Source organism: Poeciliopsis prolifica, unplaced genomic scaffold (genome assembly GCF_027474105.1).
Source record: "Poeciliopsis prolifica strain line A6 unplaced genomic scaffold, Auburn_PproV2 SCAFFOLD001, whole genome shotgun sequence".
NCBI classification, from domain to species: Eukaryota; Metazoa; Chordata; class Actinopteri; order Cyprinodontiformes; family Poeciliidae; genus Poeciliopsis; species Poeciliopsis prolifica.
In genome coordinates, this window is record NW_026562376.1 from 4,245,416 (window position 1) to 4,262,236 (window position 16,821).

General features: G+C 37.8%; 3 protein-coding genes across 8 annotated transcripts; 2 read left to right on the forward strand and 1 right to left on the reverse strand.

Annotated features, from left to right (window-relative positions):
* Positions 1 to 1,336: 1,336 nt before the first annotated feature.
* Positions 1,337 to 6,708, forward strand: sycp3 (synaptonemal complex protein 3). Its single transcript, XM_055034292.1, has 8 exons — positions 1,337 to 1,856; positions 1,985 to 2,066; positions 2,327 to 2,361; positions 2,678 to 2,795; positions 3,982 to 4,081; positions 4,350 to 4,448; positions 5,357 to 5,461; positions 6,401 to 6,708. The coding sequence occupies exons 1-8, from the start codon at positions 1,733 to 1,735 to the stop codon at positions 6,452 to 6,454; spliced, it is 717 nt and encodes a 238-aa protein (XP_054890267.1). The 5' UTR covers positions 1,337 to 1,732; the 3' UTR covers positions 6,455 to 6,708.
* Positions 6,709 to 7,821: 1,113 nt separating this feature from the next.
* On the forward strand, positions 7,822 to 14,976 carry si:ch211-59o9.10 (uncharacterized protein LOC561841 homolog). Of its 3 annotated transcripts, none has more exons than XM_055019878.1 (11): positions 7,822 to 7,906; positions 8,171 to 8,395; positions 9,062 to 9,119; positions 9,734 to 10,112; positions 10,622 to 10,788; positions 10,876 to 10,971; positions 12,468 to 12,543; positions 12,970 to 13,061; positions 13,849 to 13,967; positions 14,042 to 14,141; positions 14,731 to 14,976. In XM_055019878.1, the coding sequence occupies exons 2-11, from the start codon at positions 8,262 to 8,264 to the stop codon at positions 14,800 to 14,802; spliced, it is 1,293 nt and encodes a 430-aa protein (XP_054875853.1). In that variant the 5' UTR covers positions 7,822 to 7,906; positions 8,171 to 8,261; the 3' UTR covers positions 14,803 to 14,976. The 3 variants fall into 3 exon arrangements, with proteins under 3 accessions (XP_054875853.1, XP_054875921.1, XP_054876006.1); XM_055019946.1 differs by having other exon boundaries at positions 12,486 to 12,543; XM_055020031.1 differs by having other exon boundaries at positions 10,694 to 10,788.
* lyrm5b (LYR motif containing 5b) lies at positions 14,508 to 16,592 on the reverse strand. Of its 4 annotated transcripts, none has more exons than XM_055020154.1 (3): positions 16,329 to 16,592; positions 15,976 to 16,064; positions 14,508 to 15,205 (listed from the first exon to the last, which is right to left on the reverse strand). In XM_055020154.1, exons 2-3 carry the CDS (start codon positions 16,054 to 16,056, stop codon positions 14,999 to 15,001), a joined length of 288 nt encoding a protein of 95 aa, XP_054876129.1. In that variant the 5' UTR covers positions 16,057 to 16,064; positions 16,329 to 16,592; the 3' UTR covers positions 14,508 to 14,998. The 4 variants fall into 4 exon arrangements, with proteins under 4 accessions (XP_054876129.1, XP_054876231.1, XP_054876282.1 ...); XM_055020256.1 differs by having other exon boundaries at positions 16,009 to 16,064; positions 16,329 to 16,577; XM_055020307.1 differs by having other exon boundaries at positions 16,009 to 16,064; positions 16,222 to 16,337.
* Positions 16,593 to 16,821: the final 229 nt, after the last annotated feature.

A 16,821-nucleotide genomic window follows, 5' to 3' on the forward strand; every position in this document is an offset into this window, starting at 1 on the left:
TTTACGTCTTTTCAATGTCAAATCCAAACTTTAAAGTTAGAATGAATGGGTCATGTACATTTCCTCCTCTTAAGTTGCGTTCTATGATTCCTTCAGGGCTGCTCCTTTTATTTCAGTTTTAGATTCTAATCTATGTTGTTAATGCCTGAGTTCATGTGCAAAGTGACATTTATTTTTTTCTTTTTCTTAAAGCTGCAGGAAGCTGTTGCTCATTTCAAATACTCAAACGCATTAAAACAAACAAAAAACTGACCATGTGATGCTCCTCTGTTTAGTCAAGATGTTGCATGTCCAGTTCAAATCTGGTTGAGGCAAGTTAGCAGTTTGAGTGTCTTGCTGCAGAAATACAATACAATGTTTTTAAATCTTTGTTATTTTAATAGATTAACAGAAGAGATTAAAATTGGAAGTGAAAGTATATCTGAACAACAATAAAAAAACAAGCCTTTTTTAAACTGGATTAACAAAGTAACAGACATCATCAACACTAGTGCTAAAAAAGTCACGTAAATGATGGCATACAGCTGACCTCTGTACTACATAGTAAATATACAATAAAAAACACTATTTCATTTCTCTTTTTGGATTCATAGATAAAACTGCAGCTTAAAACATAAATCTGAAATTAAAAAGTGAAAGGAGGTTCAGTGTGTTGCTGTCCTACAGCCTTACAAAGTCCCCTGTAACTTTAGCTACCGAAACTCTTCACAATTTAACCAAAATTGCTTATAACACCTGCACTGCATTCTTCAAGGTTTTAATCAAAATATCTTAGAATCTGGATAATTTACTGTAGTTTCAAAAAAGTCTTGCTTATCTCTTTAAAGAAAATCAGAATCACACATCTTCTTTCCACTTCCTTAAGAAGTAAAATAAATAAAATAATGTCAAATGTATGTATGTTTAACCTCATAAGAACTTTTTGCAAAAGAAAATAAAAATAGATACCAACTCTACCGTGCTTTGAGACAACATTTCTATTGCAAGTTAGATGTTTTAGTAAGGATTTTCAAAATTGGATCTTGTATTAGAAATCGTTTCCATTTCAACTTTTTAATATGATAAAGATTGGTCTTCGATGAAACGACTGTATTAACAATTTTATCCTTCTGGCTATTTTCATTTATATGTGCCATTTTGAAAAAATGTTCAAGATTTAAAAGTAAAATAACTTTAACGAAGCACTTGATTGCTGCCACATAAAAGCTCAATCTTCATACAAATATTTTAAAAACTGAGGTTTGAAATTCACTCTTGCCATGGTAATATTTTCTGTTTATTTTCCCCCCATTGTTTGTTTTGTATTTTAAAAGACTGCTATTATTCAAGTGATTTTCGTTTTTGTGGAAAATGCCTAATCTTTAATATATATGAAAACAAACAGGAGAAGGTAGTAGCTCCCCCCGCTGGATGAAATACGTACCGCACCTGTTATTTCCATCCGGGTTCCCGTACAGTGCGTGGTGCGCGCTCCCGCTGAAAGCCCTGTTGTGGCGGGAAAATCGATAGAGTTGAAGCTAAATACGTTGCTGACCAAGTTTGTTAGTTTAAATCGTTTTGTTTTATCATAAACATCAATCTGAAGAGATTATAAAGACCCGTCTAATTAAATTTTATAATTCAGCTCCTTAGTAAACTCTTAACTCGACGTTAGGCTATTTTTTGTTGACGCTTAGCATTAGCATTTTTTCTTTTAACATTTCGTTTTCTTAACAGTAATAGGTTTTCAAAAATGGCAGCTAGAAAACAAATGAAGAAAAAGCTACTAGAAGAGAAAACAGAGAAAAATGTTTATGATTTCCCCACAGGAGATGATAAAAAGGAGCTCAGCGGCTCAGAGGACGACATCAGGGAAGGTAAGGGAGCTGATTTCTGAAGATGGCGTCTGTTTTCACAGCTCTGAAAATTTACCAGTGCGTAAGATCAAAATTGGGAAAAATTAAACGTTTTCACACGTTTTTTTAAACCCCTTTTTTGTTCCAAGATGAAACGCCAATTGTGGACAAGCTGTCAAAGAAAAGGCCTGCACCGGATTTTGATGAGGAGGGAACAGCTTGTGCCGTGGGGTATATATCTCTATATCTCTTACAATATTCCTTAAACTTTAGTTATTTAAAAATGATTGGAATCACATTTTATTTCCTTATAACCAGTGTGAATAAATAATAATCGATAAATGATTACAAGATAGCAAGTATTTCATATTGTTAGTGTCTGAAAAAGAAGTTCAATGCAGTTTCCAGCATTTATGCTGAATAATTGTACCGTACATGCTGAGTGTTTTCACTGGTTTATTTGACTCCCCCCCTCCTTTTTACTTGTTTAGAAATGAAGTCCAGTCTATGTTGGAGAAATTTGGAGGTAAGCAGTTGGGTTTTTGGTTATGTCTTGTTTACATTGATGAGATACCCTAATCTGGAGGGTTGTCCAGATATCCATCCGAGTATTTTGCTTAAAAAATCTCAGGTTCATTTTCTTAAATGGGTCACAGAGAACAAACAACTGAGACCGTGTTGTAAAATTGATCTTTTTGCCCTTGTGTTACTTTGTCATGTGTCATTCTTTTAGTCTTGATCGAGTTTAACTGCTGCTTTGTTAGTGCATTATGGCTTGGGCTTAGATAGAAACATTTTGTGTCTGAATAAAAATGCTTCTCTGTCTTTTTCTTTACTTGTAGCTGATATCAGTAAAGTGATGCAGGCCAAGAAGAAACGCCTGGAGTGTCTGACAAAAAACTACATGAAGGGAAGCCAGCACAAGCTGGAGCAGCTGTGGACCAACTACCATGGACAGAGGTTCTTCTTTCTGCAACTTTAAGAAGAACTGCTGAAGCGCCAACTGCTTCACACTGAGTAGTTCTCCAGACCTTTAAAAGATGTTTTTCTATTTGTTCTGTTAGATGATCTTACAATGATTTAATAACATTCAGCTCCAGGCTCTGATGTGCCTTTTATCTATTCATACTTTGATATTAAAATTATTATTGGCCCAAATAATTAATATATCAGCAATTGTTGAACAAAATATTCATTGGAAACTAACCAGCAGCAAGAAGTTTTATGAAAAAACAGCGAACACCCAAAGACTGGAGAACTGTTCATGGAATGGAACTGTTCTTTCTATTTCTGAAAAAAATGGAAAGAAAAGATTAACTGAATCAGGAATTTACTTTACAGCTAAACTATAAATATGTAAAAGCAGTGACAACCTGAATTTATATTAAAGTTAGAATAGCTGGTGTGCTTTTTTCCAGATCTGTTTAACAAATATTTTACGAATCAATTATTCTGTCAGATAAAAAATAATCACATTTTGCAGATTTGTCATTAAGTTACTTAAGCTTTTTTCAGATATTAAAAACACATCAAAAGATAAAAATAAATTAGTTTTCTTTTCTTAAATAAGCAAATCAATATTTTATTAACTAAAATACAGTAACGTATTATTTATTTAGTTTATGTTTGATCACTTTAGCAAATGATACATCTGCAACTAAAAAAATACTTTGAACATCAAAATCTGAACATCTCTTTCTGCTTGACCTAACATCAATACAGGTTAGGGCTGATCTACTGATTACGTTTTGGATCAATTGATTAATAATTGAATATCAAAAAGAAAATGTTTTGTACATTTTTGGCTTAATTACTGCTCTGAGTATGTTCTTTCTGCGAATTGCCTTTTCAGTCTCTTCTCCAGTTAATGATTAATTAGTTAATAAATTAGTTGATGATTATTTCAATAATTGATTAATCTGATTAATTGTTTCAGCCCTAGTTAGTATTGATGAGTTGATTTGGATCAGGTGACTAGTAGCTACCACTCTGAATGTTTTTTTTTTTTCAGAGAATGATCTTTTTCAGTCTTTATGCTCCAATTAACAATTAATTGATCACTAAATTAGTTGACGATTATTTCAGTAATTGATTAATCACTTTATATGCTCTATTATATTGTATTTGTATTTTATTTTCTGTAAAGGAAGAAGATGACCCAGCAGTACCATCAGCAGGTTTCTTCTGCGCTGCAGCAGTGGGAGGTTGAAGCTCAGCGAGCCGAAGAGCAGGAGGAGAAGCTCAATGTCAGTTTATCTGCTTCATCTATAATATGCCGCAGCACAGTCTGCAAAAACACCATGTGACCAGAGTTTGCATTCACTTTTTTCGTTGCAAGAAGGATGGTATGACGGTTGTTTTCTGATAGCTTTCTTGATCTGTGAGCATTTTGTGTTTACTGGCTGCACAGAGATTTTAAAAAGTCCCAGATGCCATTCACAGCAAATACCAAACATGGTTTGATTCAACAAAAACACAATGTTGATGGTTATTCTTTGTCCTTTGTGTTCACAGAATTTGTTTCGGCAGCAGCTGAAAGTCCTGCAGCAGGCCCGAGTCATGCAGAACCAGAAGCTGAAAGCCGTCAGAGAGTTGTATGAGCAGTTCATGAAGGTGAGCTAATCTATATTTACTGAGTAATTCCTAACTCAATGATGTCATTTTTCTTGCTACATGTGACTCGATTTTAACATTTGTTTCAATTATTACATTAAAAACCCTTTATCTCTGCTGTCTTTGAGAAAGGTCAGCTCAAAAATGACTGGGACTACAATTTAGTTATGAAGCAATTAATCATATAAACATTTGGATTACTTTGCCCTTTTCTGTACAGTATTAGAAATACATTAAAAGATTCAAACAAATAAGTCAATAATTTTTTTAATAAGCAATTTTGTTGCCTAACGTGCAAAAACTCAACATTTGTTTAGTGAACATTTTATTTTTGTAGCGTCTGCAGCTAAAATATACTTATAACATCGAAATGTGAAAAGCTCAATTCTTTCTGCTTGACTTAACTTCAGTGCAGTGTACAGCTGATTTTTAAAAAAATTATTTTTCAGAATAACCAATCAATAAATGAATAGAAAAAGATGCTTAATTGGAGATTTTTTTGAACTGAATGAATAAATTTGAACTGTGTAGTAAAGTACTAAATTACTTGATGAGTACTTAGATAATCATCATAATTTGTTAATTTGCTTGTTTCAGCCTAAAAAGATGTTATCCCCAAAATTAATTCAATGTATTTCAGGAAGTATCAAGTAAATGTGGGAATGTGGTGGTGGAGTATTTCACATGGTTCCCAGAAGACAAAAACAGTCAGAGATAACAACTTAAATTACTGTAATTCAATATGTAGCAGGCTGTTGACTTATCGACATTGTCATTATGTGACAGAACTGAACCTGTAGTTGCAGAAAGAAAATATTTTGTGACTTATTGAGAAAATATTAGTATTTTAGTCATGACATCATATTTAAGTGAAACAATAACCTGAAGTTGTTTCTGTTTGCCCCCAGAACATGGAGGACATGGAGAAAAACCACGAGATGTTCCTGCAAGGAACGCAGCAGGAACTGAGGAAGGAGATGGCCACCCTGCAGAAGAAGATTCTCATGGACACGGTGAGATTTAGGCTGCATTCATTCCCAGGGTGTTTTAATCAAACTCCAGTTTTTTTGTCTAGAAAGTCCAGTTTGTTTCATGGAGGTGTCAATACGTAGCCAAACTGATGCGATCAAAAAAAGGTCTGTCTGCAAACCTCGATCTCGGTTCAGTTGGTGCGGTTTGAATGCCTATGTGAACGCCAATCAGACCAGAAACCGTTCCAAAAGCAGGAATCAGACTATAACACAGAGCATTCTGGGTAAATATAACCAAAATGAGTGTAGCAGGAGAAATGACTCGTGGAGAAATCCCACAATCACTAAAATCTGACACCAATGGACCATTTTTGTTTACATTTCCTGAAGAAGGAAGTTGCACTCAGAGGCTCAGAGGTTTTTGTGTCATTTCCTTCAGTGGTTCTTGGAGCAGCGCCACCACAGGTGAGGAGGGGAACAGATTTTTCAAAGTAAATGTAACAAATGTTGCAACTTTTGCCCACAATCAGGTGTAATCAACACACTACAGTTTCATATGCGAAAATATACTGGGCAAAATATTGCAACTTCTGATACTTGTGACCAGGGACCAGAACTTCCTGGATACATTTCTAAGTTTCTCAGGATTTTTGATTAATTGCCTTCAGAAATGGCATGTTTGATGTCACTCCAACAGGTTTTTTTTTTAAATTAAGATCCAGGGTTTGGACTGGCCACTTCTTAACTTTCACCTTGTAGGTCTGGAGCCAAGGTGCTGATTACTTACCTGCTTGTTTGGGTTTTCATCAGGTTCAAACTTCAATTTTAAGGTCATGTTCTTTTCCAGCACAAAGCAAAATGAGCATCTGACTGACAATCTGTACCAAAAGCTGTTGTTAGAGCGGCCATTTTTATTGTGTTTCTTTTTGTGTGTGTTGGGGGTTGTAAGGCAAATAAAATGCTTTGTCCGTGTTTCCACAGCAACAGCAGGAGATGGCCACAGTCCGCAAGTCGCTACAGTCAATGCTCTTCTAACATGCCGTTACCGTGGCGACTGTTCCAGCATTTGAGTTCGTTGTTCCTTCATGCAGCAACATTTCTGTTACTGAACCACTTCAATGTTTCTTTTCATAAATTCAGATTTTTAAAAGATGATGCACTTTGTTTCAGCCCCTCTCCCTGTGCTTTGTTTTTACCGCCAGCAGGTGGTGCTGTGTTTATATCTGAAGTCACTTTGTAAAGATGAACTCTGTTGAGTGCCTGTTAAATCTAACAATAAACATTTTATGTTGAAGTGTTTTTAATGCTTTTCTTTTTAATAGCATTTAACTTGTCACCAGAGTAAAAAAATAATCTATATTTCTAGTTATTTGAGATCCTGAAGTGTCTGAAAAGTCCCGACAAGGAGAGGCTCACTCAGGTCGGCCATTTTGTAAGGAACAGCACTCTCAGTCAGACCAACCTCAGCTTAGTGAACCTACCTGTGTGAAATCATATTCAATATTTTATAGCTTTATCTTTGACATTTTATATTCAAAATTACTTATTGATTGATTTTCTTTACAGCGGAGAAAATGCTAAAATTGACAATTCTTGAAATATTTTAAATTTAGGATAAATGTCTCAGATCATACATCTGGATGTGACGGTTTCCCGCCATTCTTCCTGCTAAGTTGCTCCATCTCTGTCAGGTTTCATGAGGATCAGCTATGAACAGGTATGGGCTTTGACTAGACCACTCCAAAACATACAGCTTGTAGTCTTTAAACAATTTCTGTGTAGCTTAAACTGGATGCTTCAGGTCGTTGACCTTTTGGAAGTGAAATATTTACTCCAGTCATGTAACATTCTGTCTTTACAAGTCTCCACAGAATGATGCTGCCACTACCATGCTTCACAGTGGGAATGGTGTATAGTGTCCTTCAAACATATAGCATATTTAATGGCCAAAACACATTTAAGATTCTTTGGTCATTTGCTAAAAAAATTTTGTTGATGAAAATAGGTTGTTTTTAGTCTTATGCTGAAAGTTCAGTATATCATTCCGAATTTAAGCTCCGCAAATACTCAACAAACAAAAGCCCATTCATGTTGTCTGGTGTAAAAAAATAGATAAATTAGATCATTTTGTGTAAGCGCTAAAAATTAATAAAGGACATTAAATACCAAAAAACATAAAAATGCAGTTGTTTTTCGTATCAAAGGGAGTTTTTTGTCTTAAACTTGTGAGAAAAAATAATTGGGTCTTTTGTTTCAGTCTGAATTCGGTGAGAACTAATAAATATATAAATCTAATCGAATTTTGTTTTCTTTCTTATGTCATAATGAAACCGAAAGTCTTTTATTGTGAAGGGGGATTTTTCGGTACTTTCTCCCCAGAGTGTTACCGGAAGTAGCTTACCTTATTTTGAAAGGGACTTGTGAGCTTCGCGGCGGTTCTCTGGCTGAATGTCCGTTAAGAAACCGAAAAGAAGGCAGAAATTGAAGGTAAACTTGTTTTTAATTTCATCATGTTTCCTGCTCAGACCAAGGCAGCGAAGTTTAATTAATCTCTGATGCTTTAATTATTTTGTTGTCTTGTAAACCGCTTATTAATTAGCTTGTTGCAGCTAACTGAGCTAGCTATCACTGAAACTACTCTCAGTTCAAAATGAATTATTTTCTCTGGTTTTAAAACAAATTTCACTGCGATATTTGAGATATCAGTTCGGCAGATATTTCTGGTTTCATATCGGCGGTTCTCTGCTCCAGGCGACCTGCTCTTTATCCTCGTTATCATCCCGGTGATATGAGACTGGACCGCAGGTGATTGGTCAGTTTGGAGACAGGTTTGTGAAACGCGATGGCTGAGAGGTTCCCTGCCAGCCCTGGTTCTTCAGAACCGGACAGTCCCGGAGGTCTGAACAGTGGATGTCTGCTGGACCCCACAGAGGCCCTGCTCAGTGATCTGTCCGTCATTGTCCCAGAAACCCCCAGGTACAGACTCAGTTATTTTAGCTTCACTATCAAACAGCTGCTCATCTCTGGCTCTAGTTTTGGACCTATTTAGACCAGGTTCGGTTCGGTTTGTTGATTCTTGGTCACAAATTTTAGTTGAGTTCAGAGTTTTGTCCATTTTGTCAACACACAGCTGTCATAAAATATACAAGGTTTACTTGTTTGAGTCCAATTTGTTAAAATTTAAAGACAGATGGAATATGGAAATTAGACGTGGGCGATACGGTCTCAGAATTTTACCGCAATATTTTGTGATACTATTATGGAAATAAAATTGATTTAAAAATGCTATTTATTACTTACTTTTTTAGGTAACAGTATGTCCGACACAAATATATGTGCCCCAAACACAAATATTGTTCTTTAAAAAACAATCCCATTTTAAACTGGGTCCTTCAGGAGACCTCTTTAAAAAAATAGTGTGATTTTTACATTAACTTCCTTTAGTGGTATTTTAAAATTTACTGATAGTGTTTCGTTTCTTAAGCTCAATAACTGAAATTCATCATAACAATTTTTTACGATAAATAATAACAATAAATGCTCAAACATGAGTTTTCTTCCATGTTAATCAGTTTTAGACTGCAACCGAAGGCTTTGGAAATGTCAAGCTCCCAGCTATTTGGTTCTGATTCTTTCTTTCAGCCCACAGCTCGGCAAACGGAGGAGACACCGCCGAACCGCGGAGGATCCTTACAGCCCAGTGAGTCCCGTTCTGGCTGCACATGATGTTTTATCACACTGTTTGAGGTGATATTATGATGATGGTCATTAAAGTGACAAAAACAATTCATTACACCTTTTTGGGTAACTGTATGGCTAACGCAGCAAACGTAGCCCCACAAACACAAATACTTCTGTTGAACAACATTCCTTTGTAATATGCGTCTTTAGGACATTAGTCATGCAAATAAGTGTGATTTGTGTCATTAACCTGCTCACACATTTACAAATTTATTGGTATTTATATATAAAAAAAAATAGTTGAGAAAATAGAAAAACTAACATTCCTGACAATATGCACAGCGGTGGGTGGGGGGTTATGCATCATAATTAAAATGATACTTAGAACAACAATACCTGGAAGCTTGCTATGACAACAGCAGACCTTTAATGTGTTGCTCCTTTAATATTTTAAAGTCTATTAAAGGCTACAGGGAAGCAGTGGAAGGACTTTAGAACTGGGTGATGTTCTCTAACTTCCTAGTTTTAGTCAGAACAGCAGCAGCAGCGTTCTGGATCAGCTGATTATTTTTTTAGGCAGACCTGTGAAAAAGAATGATAAATGCTGAGTCAGTGTTCTCTCTCTCTGTTCAGGGACCTCAGGTGGTGACCGGCGGCTCTCCAGGACCAGAGAAGTCCATGGCGGGGGGGAAAGGTTTTTCACGTAAATCTAAGCGCCGGCGACTGGTCGACCCGAGCGTCGGCTTCGTTCCAGCGTCATCTCTCAGGAGTTTTACTCTGGGCGGCTGGCTGGAAGCCCCGTCCTCCTCAACATCTTCTTCCTCCTCGTCTTCGTCGTCTTCCTCCTCCTCCGTCTCCTACCTCACTCCAGAGTCAGTCCTCAGGTCAAAACGTCTTGACGCGTCAGCTTCAGCGTCTCCCCCTGCAGCAGCATCGTCATCCAGCTCGCTGTCCTTCCTCACCGATGAGGAGAGAAAATGGCTGAACGAAGGACAAGGAGACGCCTCTCCAGGTCAGGACGCAGCGGAATAGAAATAAAACCTTATGTATTCATGCAAGATTTTAATCTATTTATTTTTCTCACTTTCTTTTCTAAAAAATATATATATGAGAGAAAATATGTTTTAAAAAATGGCTTTTATTTCAGTAATCCTTTCTATGAGAAGCATTAGGGAGTTTCAGAGTCTTAAAAAAAGACAATTTTCTGAAAGACCAAAATTATTCAGAGCAGAAATTAAGCCAAAACTGTAAAAAAAATATTTGCATTTAATAATTCCTAGGGCTGGACAATAAATCAGTTTATTGTATTTTTGGTTTTTGAAGACTTAATTTTTGCAAATCTGGATTTTCTTTCCACCAATTCACTCATTTATTTTCCATAGTTCAGCGTCAAACAAGATGGCCGCCCTGCGCTGATATCATTCTGAACTATGGAAACTAAAGCGGTGCATTGGTGGAAAAAATCCATGTTTTTCAAAAAACAAAAATCCAATAAATCAATAAGATCGATTTATCTCCCAGTCGAAGGTCACAGTTTGGACATCAAAGTTGCACCGGAAGCTTTGCAGCTTCATCTGTCTGTCTGTGCTGCAGACCTGGAGGAGCAGATTGTCATCAGCGACGACGAGGAGGCGACAGTTCGCTCGTTACAGATGAAGGAAGATGAGGCGCTGGCGCGGAGCCTGCAGGTGGGACTTCCTCCCTGCTGCAGACTCACAGCAGCTCACCTGAACAGGTGGAACCAACTTCCTGTTTTGGTTGTGTTTGTTTTTCAGGCTCAGTTCGACCAAGAGGAGTCAGTCAGCAGACATTATCATCACAGCCATCATCATCATCATCATCATCATCATCATCAGCAGAGTCACCAAAGGGTGAGGCAAATGATTTATCAAAATCCTGATTTATTTATTTAGTGTTGGTTGCAGAGCAGGGGTCTGCAAAGTGTGGACCGGGGGCCATTTGTGGCCGTTGGACTGATTTTGTGCGGCCTCCTGCTGCAGTTCAGAAATTATAAAATTATAGTTGATGCAGATGGAAACTTTTCTTTATTTTAATTTTTTTAATGAAATTTTTTATTGGTCGTATTTAACAATGGAAAATGTTAAATATGACATTAAGTATTGTTATTCTTATCACCAAAACTTGATAAGTAGAATACAGACTATCTGGAGACTTTGTCTACTTTATTGCATCCAGATCAGCTTTTATTTATTTTATTAAACTTTACCAACTGTAGCGAGTATTTAGAAAGGAAGTGACACAAATCCTGATCTTTTAACTGAAAATAAAAAATTGTCCAATTGACCTCAAAAGAATTTGGAAACTAGATGTTTCTTTCAATACAGCAAAAGTGGAAAAAAAAACTTTCTTGAAAAACAATGTAACGTATACAGTATGTGGTAAAATAGAAAAAAATTATTTCATTGTTAGTTTCTCCCAGTGTAATGTAAGCCTGGCGGGCAACCAGGCTTTTTGTATTGATAATTATGAATCTACATGAAAGAACAACAGACAACGTAAGTTAATTTTATTAAAGCTTTTGCAAAAGGAAAAGGCTCAGCAAACTGCTCCTCCAAGTGGTTCACCGAGCGCCATAAACACCTTGGGTTACAGCTTTCTCTTTTATGAAAAGAAAAGGGAGGACAGACAAGAAAAACAGCAGAGACAGTCGCAGGCGGCCTTCAAAGTAGGGAGTATTCTGGTTGATAATAAAGCACCTGAAAGCACAAGTTAAGGTCTGGGAAACACATCGTTATCTCATGAAAACACAGGAAGAAAGGGCCTCAAAGTCAGTTTATACACACAGAAACAGAGAGAATACTTTAAACTGAAAATCACAATATAATGTTGGGTTAATGATCTAAAATAATAATAATAATAAATGTCAAATGTAAGAATAACAACACAACACAGAAAAATCCTCACAGCCCCCTGCCAGGCTAAGTGTTGTTTATGTGAAATATTTCTTTATACACCAGTAATAGTGACATCAAAGACAGATTAAGATGATTAAACCAAACATCTGTAATCTGTAGCAGACAATTATCTATTTAAAAAGATGATGGCATTTTATTATACAAACACAATTTATAGAAAAGCTAGTTTTATTTTGGTCAGTTCTGTATTTTTTCTGCTGTTTGTTTATATTTCCATAATTTCTTGTTAACTTTTAACATTTTTCAACAGAAACTGTTTTAACCTGAAATAAATTTTGTCATGCAGTGATGACCAAAGTGGAGCGGTTTATAAATATCAGTGAATGTAACCAGTTTCATATTTACTGAACTGTTCATTTTGCTCCAGTTGGATCTCTGACAGCCAGCTCCTGCTGTTTGCTTTAACCCGGTTCTGGTTCTGGTGTTGACAGTGTTACTCCTACATGCAGCCCAGCTGGATGTCTCAGGTGTTGGCTGCCGTCTCTCCTCTCGTTGGATTCGAAGACGGTATGAGCAGAAAGTTGTTTGACCGACTTCCGCTGCATTTACACCATTAGCTGCGTTTCCATTACATATGAGGCAAAACTTTGTTGATATTCTGCTGAAGTAAAAAAAAAACAACAATTTTGCTTTTGCTTTGTTTCCATTTAATTAGAAACACAATACAATAAAATGTTAAGTTTACACAATCAGTCAATAATGAACATGCAAGGTTCACATCTTAAATGTGTTATTTCAGTAAATGATCTGTTTTTGAGTCATTGTTAATAATTGAGCACTACATTAATTTACGATTATTTCAATAATCAATTAATTTGATAAATCGTTTCAGGACACCAACACTTTCTTTTTTTATTGCATGTCATAGAGAGGATATAAACCAGCATTTGATTTGTTTACTTTCTGACCAAAGCACCTGGTGTGTTTCCATAGATCTGATTGGTCAGCACAGGTGGCGTGGGCGGGGCCGAAGGAGGAGCAGGTTACCCGACTTCGTAGAAGATCTCCAGGGGAACGACTACGAGGTGAGGAAACGACCCGAACCCAACGTCATCTCCGAACATCGGGCGGCGTTTTTCTTTCTTTCTGTAAAGTTTCTCCCAGAGCCGGGAGCCGTGGAAACTGGAGGTGTGCCGATCGATCAGCCACCAATCAATCAGCCACCGATCGATCAGCCACCGATTACCAAAACAAATCCCATTTATCTCACTTTGCAGCCGCAGCTCATCTCCTTTCCTTCACTCTGCTCAAGCGCGCGGCAACAAATCCTGTCGTGTGGAACTTTAACGCTCTGAGAACGAATGGGGACGTTTGTGTGCGGCGGGAATTTACCTCAGGAGTGAAGCGCGTCACAATGCTTCAACACAACAAATCTAATATGACATTTAAAAAAACAAGCACTTGGCTGAGTTTGGCTACATCTGGAGCCAATCAGATATCAGGTAAAGCAGCGAAACACAAAGAGCATCACGGCCAGAAAGCCCAAAAAAAAAAGACCCGAAAAATAATCAAGTTTTCAAGCTGGCGGTGTAAGACGCGGGTTCTGCTCCCGCTCTGTTGGACCTCCACCAGACAGTGAACTCTCATCGATCGTCTGCTTAAAGCTGCAGCATGAAAATAAAATACAGATTTTAGATTTGTATTAAAATATGTCTATTATGTATAAATTAGGTGAATTTATTGCCTGATATTTTTAAAATTTTCTTAGACAATAAAGTTTTTAAATTTTTACCTAAAGCAGCAAATGAACAGCCTTTCCCGGCATCCCGAGTGGAAATGTCTGGTTTCTGGATTCCTTTCTTTCCCTCTCAGGCTCTCCTGGAGTTGGAAGAGCGGCAGGGCGCCGTTGTGTCAAAGAAAATGAGCCGCAGGGAAATCCAGAGGTTTCCAACCAAAACCTTCTGCTCTGCGACCAACAGCGGGAACACCCAGTGAGTCCAGAACCCGACCCGACCCGATCTCAACCGGACGATTTGACTCGCCTCTCTCTTTGACCCGTCCGCAGGTGCCAGATATGTTTCTGCGATTACGCTGACAAGGAGAAGCTGAGGATGCTGCCCTGTTTCCATGACTACCACGTCCAGTGCATCGACAGGTGGTTAAAGGTACAGGAAAACCAACACCCAAGTTTTTATTGTCAACTTGCTCAATTATCTCCAAACTCTTAAAATCTATGAAGCATAACGGTTATTTTAGTAATCAATTCTTCTGATGATTAATCGCAGATTCTCCAGGGTTTCCATTTAAACGTTTGAGCCTCTTTTCATGCAATATTATAAATGCATTAGAAAACGCGAATAAACAATTTGATTCCGTTCGTGAAAATAAAAACATTTTATTGCCTAAAATGCAATAATATATTACTCTGTTGATCAATTGCAGCTAAAAAAAATACTTCTAACATAAACATATGAACATTTCTGCTCGACTTGGCATCAATTAACTGATTAATAATTGGATTGAAAAGGTGCTTAATTGAAGATTTATTTATTTATTTTACAGAATTTGAACCAGGTGAAGCTAAATCAGTGCTAGCTGGAAAAGTTCTTTGTAAAACATATTTACAGAGAAGATTTTTGGCCTGGGTCTTGAGTTTGACATGTGCTTTAGATAAACCTGCTGATTTCCTCACAGAGTGAGATGTCTGTCTGTAATGAACATCTCTGTATTAACCTGCCTGTGTCCTCCTGACAGGACAACACCACCTGTCCGATCTGCAGGGCCAACCTGGCTGATGGAGACTCTCTAGCGCCCCCTACGCCGTGACCGGAAACTCCTCCCTGTTTTCTAAAGAATAACTGATTGACTTGATTATTTTTAGACTTATATTCCCTTCGTGTTTTTTATTTTTTATTTTTATATTAAACTCTGCAGGGTTTGTTGAAGCTGCTGCTCTTTGATCTGTTCTTAAATAAAAATGTTTCTATTTTTTTTTTTTTACGTGAGTCTTTGCGGAGCGTCTTCACTCCTCGTAGTAGCGCTTCTTCATGGCCCGGTACTTCCTCAGGTAGTAGAGCGCCTCCAGCTCCCGCGCCACGTACTCCCCCCGGGCGACCATGGCCTTGATCTGCTCCGGGTCCTGGACCGACTTGTTCTTGGTGAACGCCGCTCTCAGACGGTCCCTGAAGTAGTCGCTGCCTTTCGGGTACTCCCGGCCGAGGTAGAGGAGCTGAGGAAGATTGGTAAATTAAATTTAAAGGGGACACATCATGCAAAATTCAGATTTTGCATGTTTCTGTACTTTCATTCTGGTCTCAACTGCTTCTAAAAACACCCAGCTGTTTTTGGCAACAAGTTAATTGTTTTTGATGTCTAAAAAATGAGCCATTAATAAAAAAAAACCTAATAAATCTAGCAACCCTAGCTGAGTTCCAGCATGTTTGGTCAGCTGATTTTACCGCTGTATGCACTGTACAATGGCTGCTGGAAAAGAGAAGTGTTTTGTTGTAGATTTACCTTCCAGAAGGAACTTACTAAATTCTTGTTGGTTGCGCAGGAGGATCTATTTCTGCTTTTCAAAGATGTACGGTTGTATAACAGTTTTCAGCCATTTTCACATCTCTGTGCAAAACGCTTAGTTAGCGGCGTAGCCAGCAACAGCAGCTTATTCGGATTTAAATTTACAAGAGCTCAAAATAAGCAGAACTGAGCAGACTTAACACCGAACAGGTCACCTGTACACTACCCTCATCTTTGTGTTCTCAGGTTGTTTTTATTAGAACTAGAATAAGAGGTCATATGATCGGTGATCACGAGGAAACGGTTAAAGTCCAACAGAGTCGTTACATTTGAATCTTTGAATCACTCCGAGCTTCTTTGATGTCCTAACAAATCACAGATGTGACTCTAAACTCCCCATTCATCAGATGAATAGAAATCACAGGAAGCTCAGTGGATGTTCTGCACTTCTCCTCAGTGACGTCACTGATCATCTGTCACCTGATTGATTAATAACGAGGAACTGAAACCCACGTGCTTGTAGAGCCGAACCACCTCAGACCGCAGAGGGTTTGCCATCATCCAAAGAGCTGCAAAACAAAACAGCATGAATGCATCTGAAGTTTCTGTTGAACAGCTGAAATGTCCAGACTAAATCAATGTTTTGCATTTCTGCAGCAAACATTTTCTCTGCACAGCAGTGAGACAGAGTTCGGTTGGATTACATATGAAAGGAAATTTTTGTACCGCAGTGAAAGTCAAACAGCTGCTCGAGAAGGAAGTAGTTGGTTCAGTTGGACTCAGGATAGTTACAAAAAACTCCCCTCTGTCCAGTAAAAGCAGCAGATTCTCACCTGTCCAGGTGACCTGCAGACTCTCCGGGGAACCAAAGGCGAACTTTAACCCGGTTAAACCCGGAAATGGTTCGGTTCGGCCTCGGTTTGGGTGGAAAATAAATGTGGAGTGGACCGCTCAGGCAGACTGATTAAAAGTTCAAACCTTTTTCTGTGAACCTGAACCTTGAAAATGAGCTGAATCTGGAACTCCGAGTAAACAACCAAAGAGTCGGAAGCTCAAGATGGTGACCTGCTGAACCGGACACGAAAAGGCTGAAGGCGATAAACTGGCAGCCGAGAATCAAAGAGTCCCGAAGGTTTGGATGGTAATCCTCCAAACACCAAAACTGGGACAAAAGCGTTAAATGTCCTGATTCTGAATATTAATACATACATATGAGATTCTTATTATTGTGGCATTTAACAAATAACATTGGTAATTCTAACTGGCCTGAAAAAAAGAAAGGCTTGCTTTAATTTAACTTCAGAGGAAAAACAGTGGGATGTCTTG

Bases quoted from the DNA above. Each gene is read 5' to 3' on its own strand.
- si:ch211-59o9.10 (XM_055019878.1), top strand. From the start codon at position 8,262: ATGGCTGAGAGGTTCCCTGCCAGCCCTGGTTCTTCAGAACCGGACAGT. The intron at 10,789-10,875 runs GTGGGACTTCCT...TTTGTTTTTCAG, and splicing joins CGCTGGCGCGGAGCCTGCAG to GCTCAGTTCGACCAAGAGGA. The intron at 13,968-14,041 runs GTGAGTCCAGAA...ACCCGTCCGCAG, and splicing joins ACCAACAGCGGGAACACCCA to GTGCCAGATATGTTTCTGCG.
- sycp3 (XM_055034292.1), top strand. From the start codon at position 1,733: ATGGCAGCTAGAAAACAAATGAAGAAAAAGCTACTAGAAGAGAAAACA. The intron at 2,067-2,326 runs GTATATATCTCT...TTACTTGTTTAG, and splicing joins GGAACAGCTTGTGCCGTGGG to AAATGAAGTCCAGTCTATGT. The intron at 2,362-2,677 runs GTAAGCAGTTGG...CTTTACTTGTAG, and splicing joins TATGTTGGAGAAATTTGGAG to CTGATATCAGTAAAGTGATG.
- lyrm5b (XM_055020154.1), bottom strand. From the start codon at position 16,056: ATGATGGCAAACCCTCTGCGGTCTGAGGTGGTTCGGCTCTACAAGCAC. The intron at 15,206-15,975 runs GTGACAGATGAT...AATCTTCCTCAG, and splicing joins CCTCGTTATTAATCAATCAG to CTCCTCTACCTCGGCCGGGA.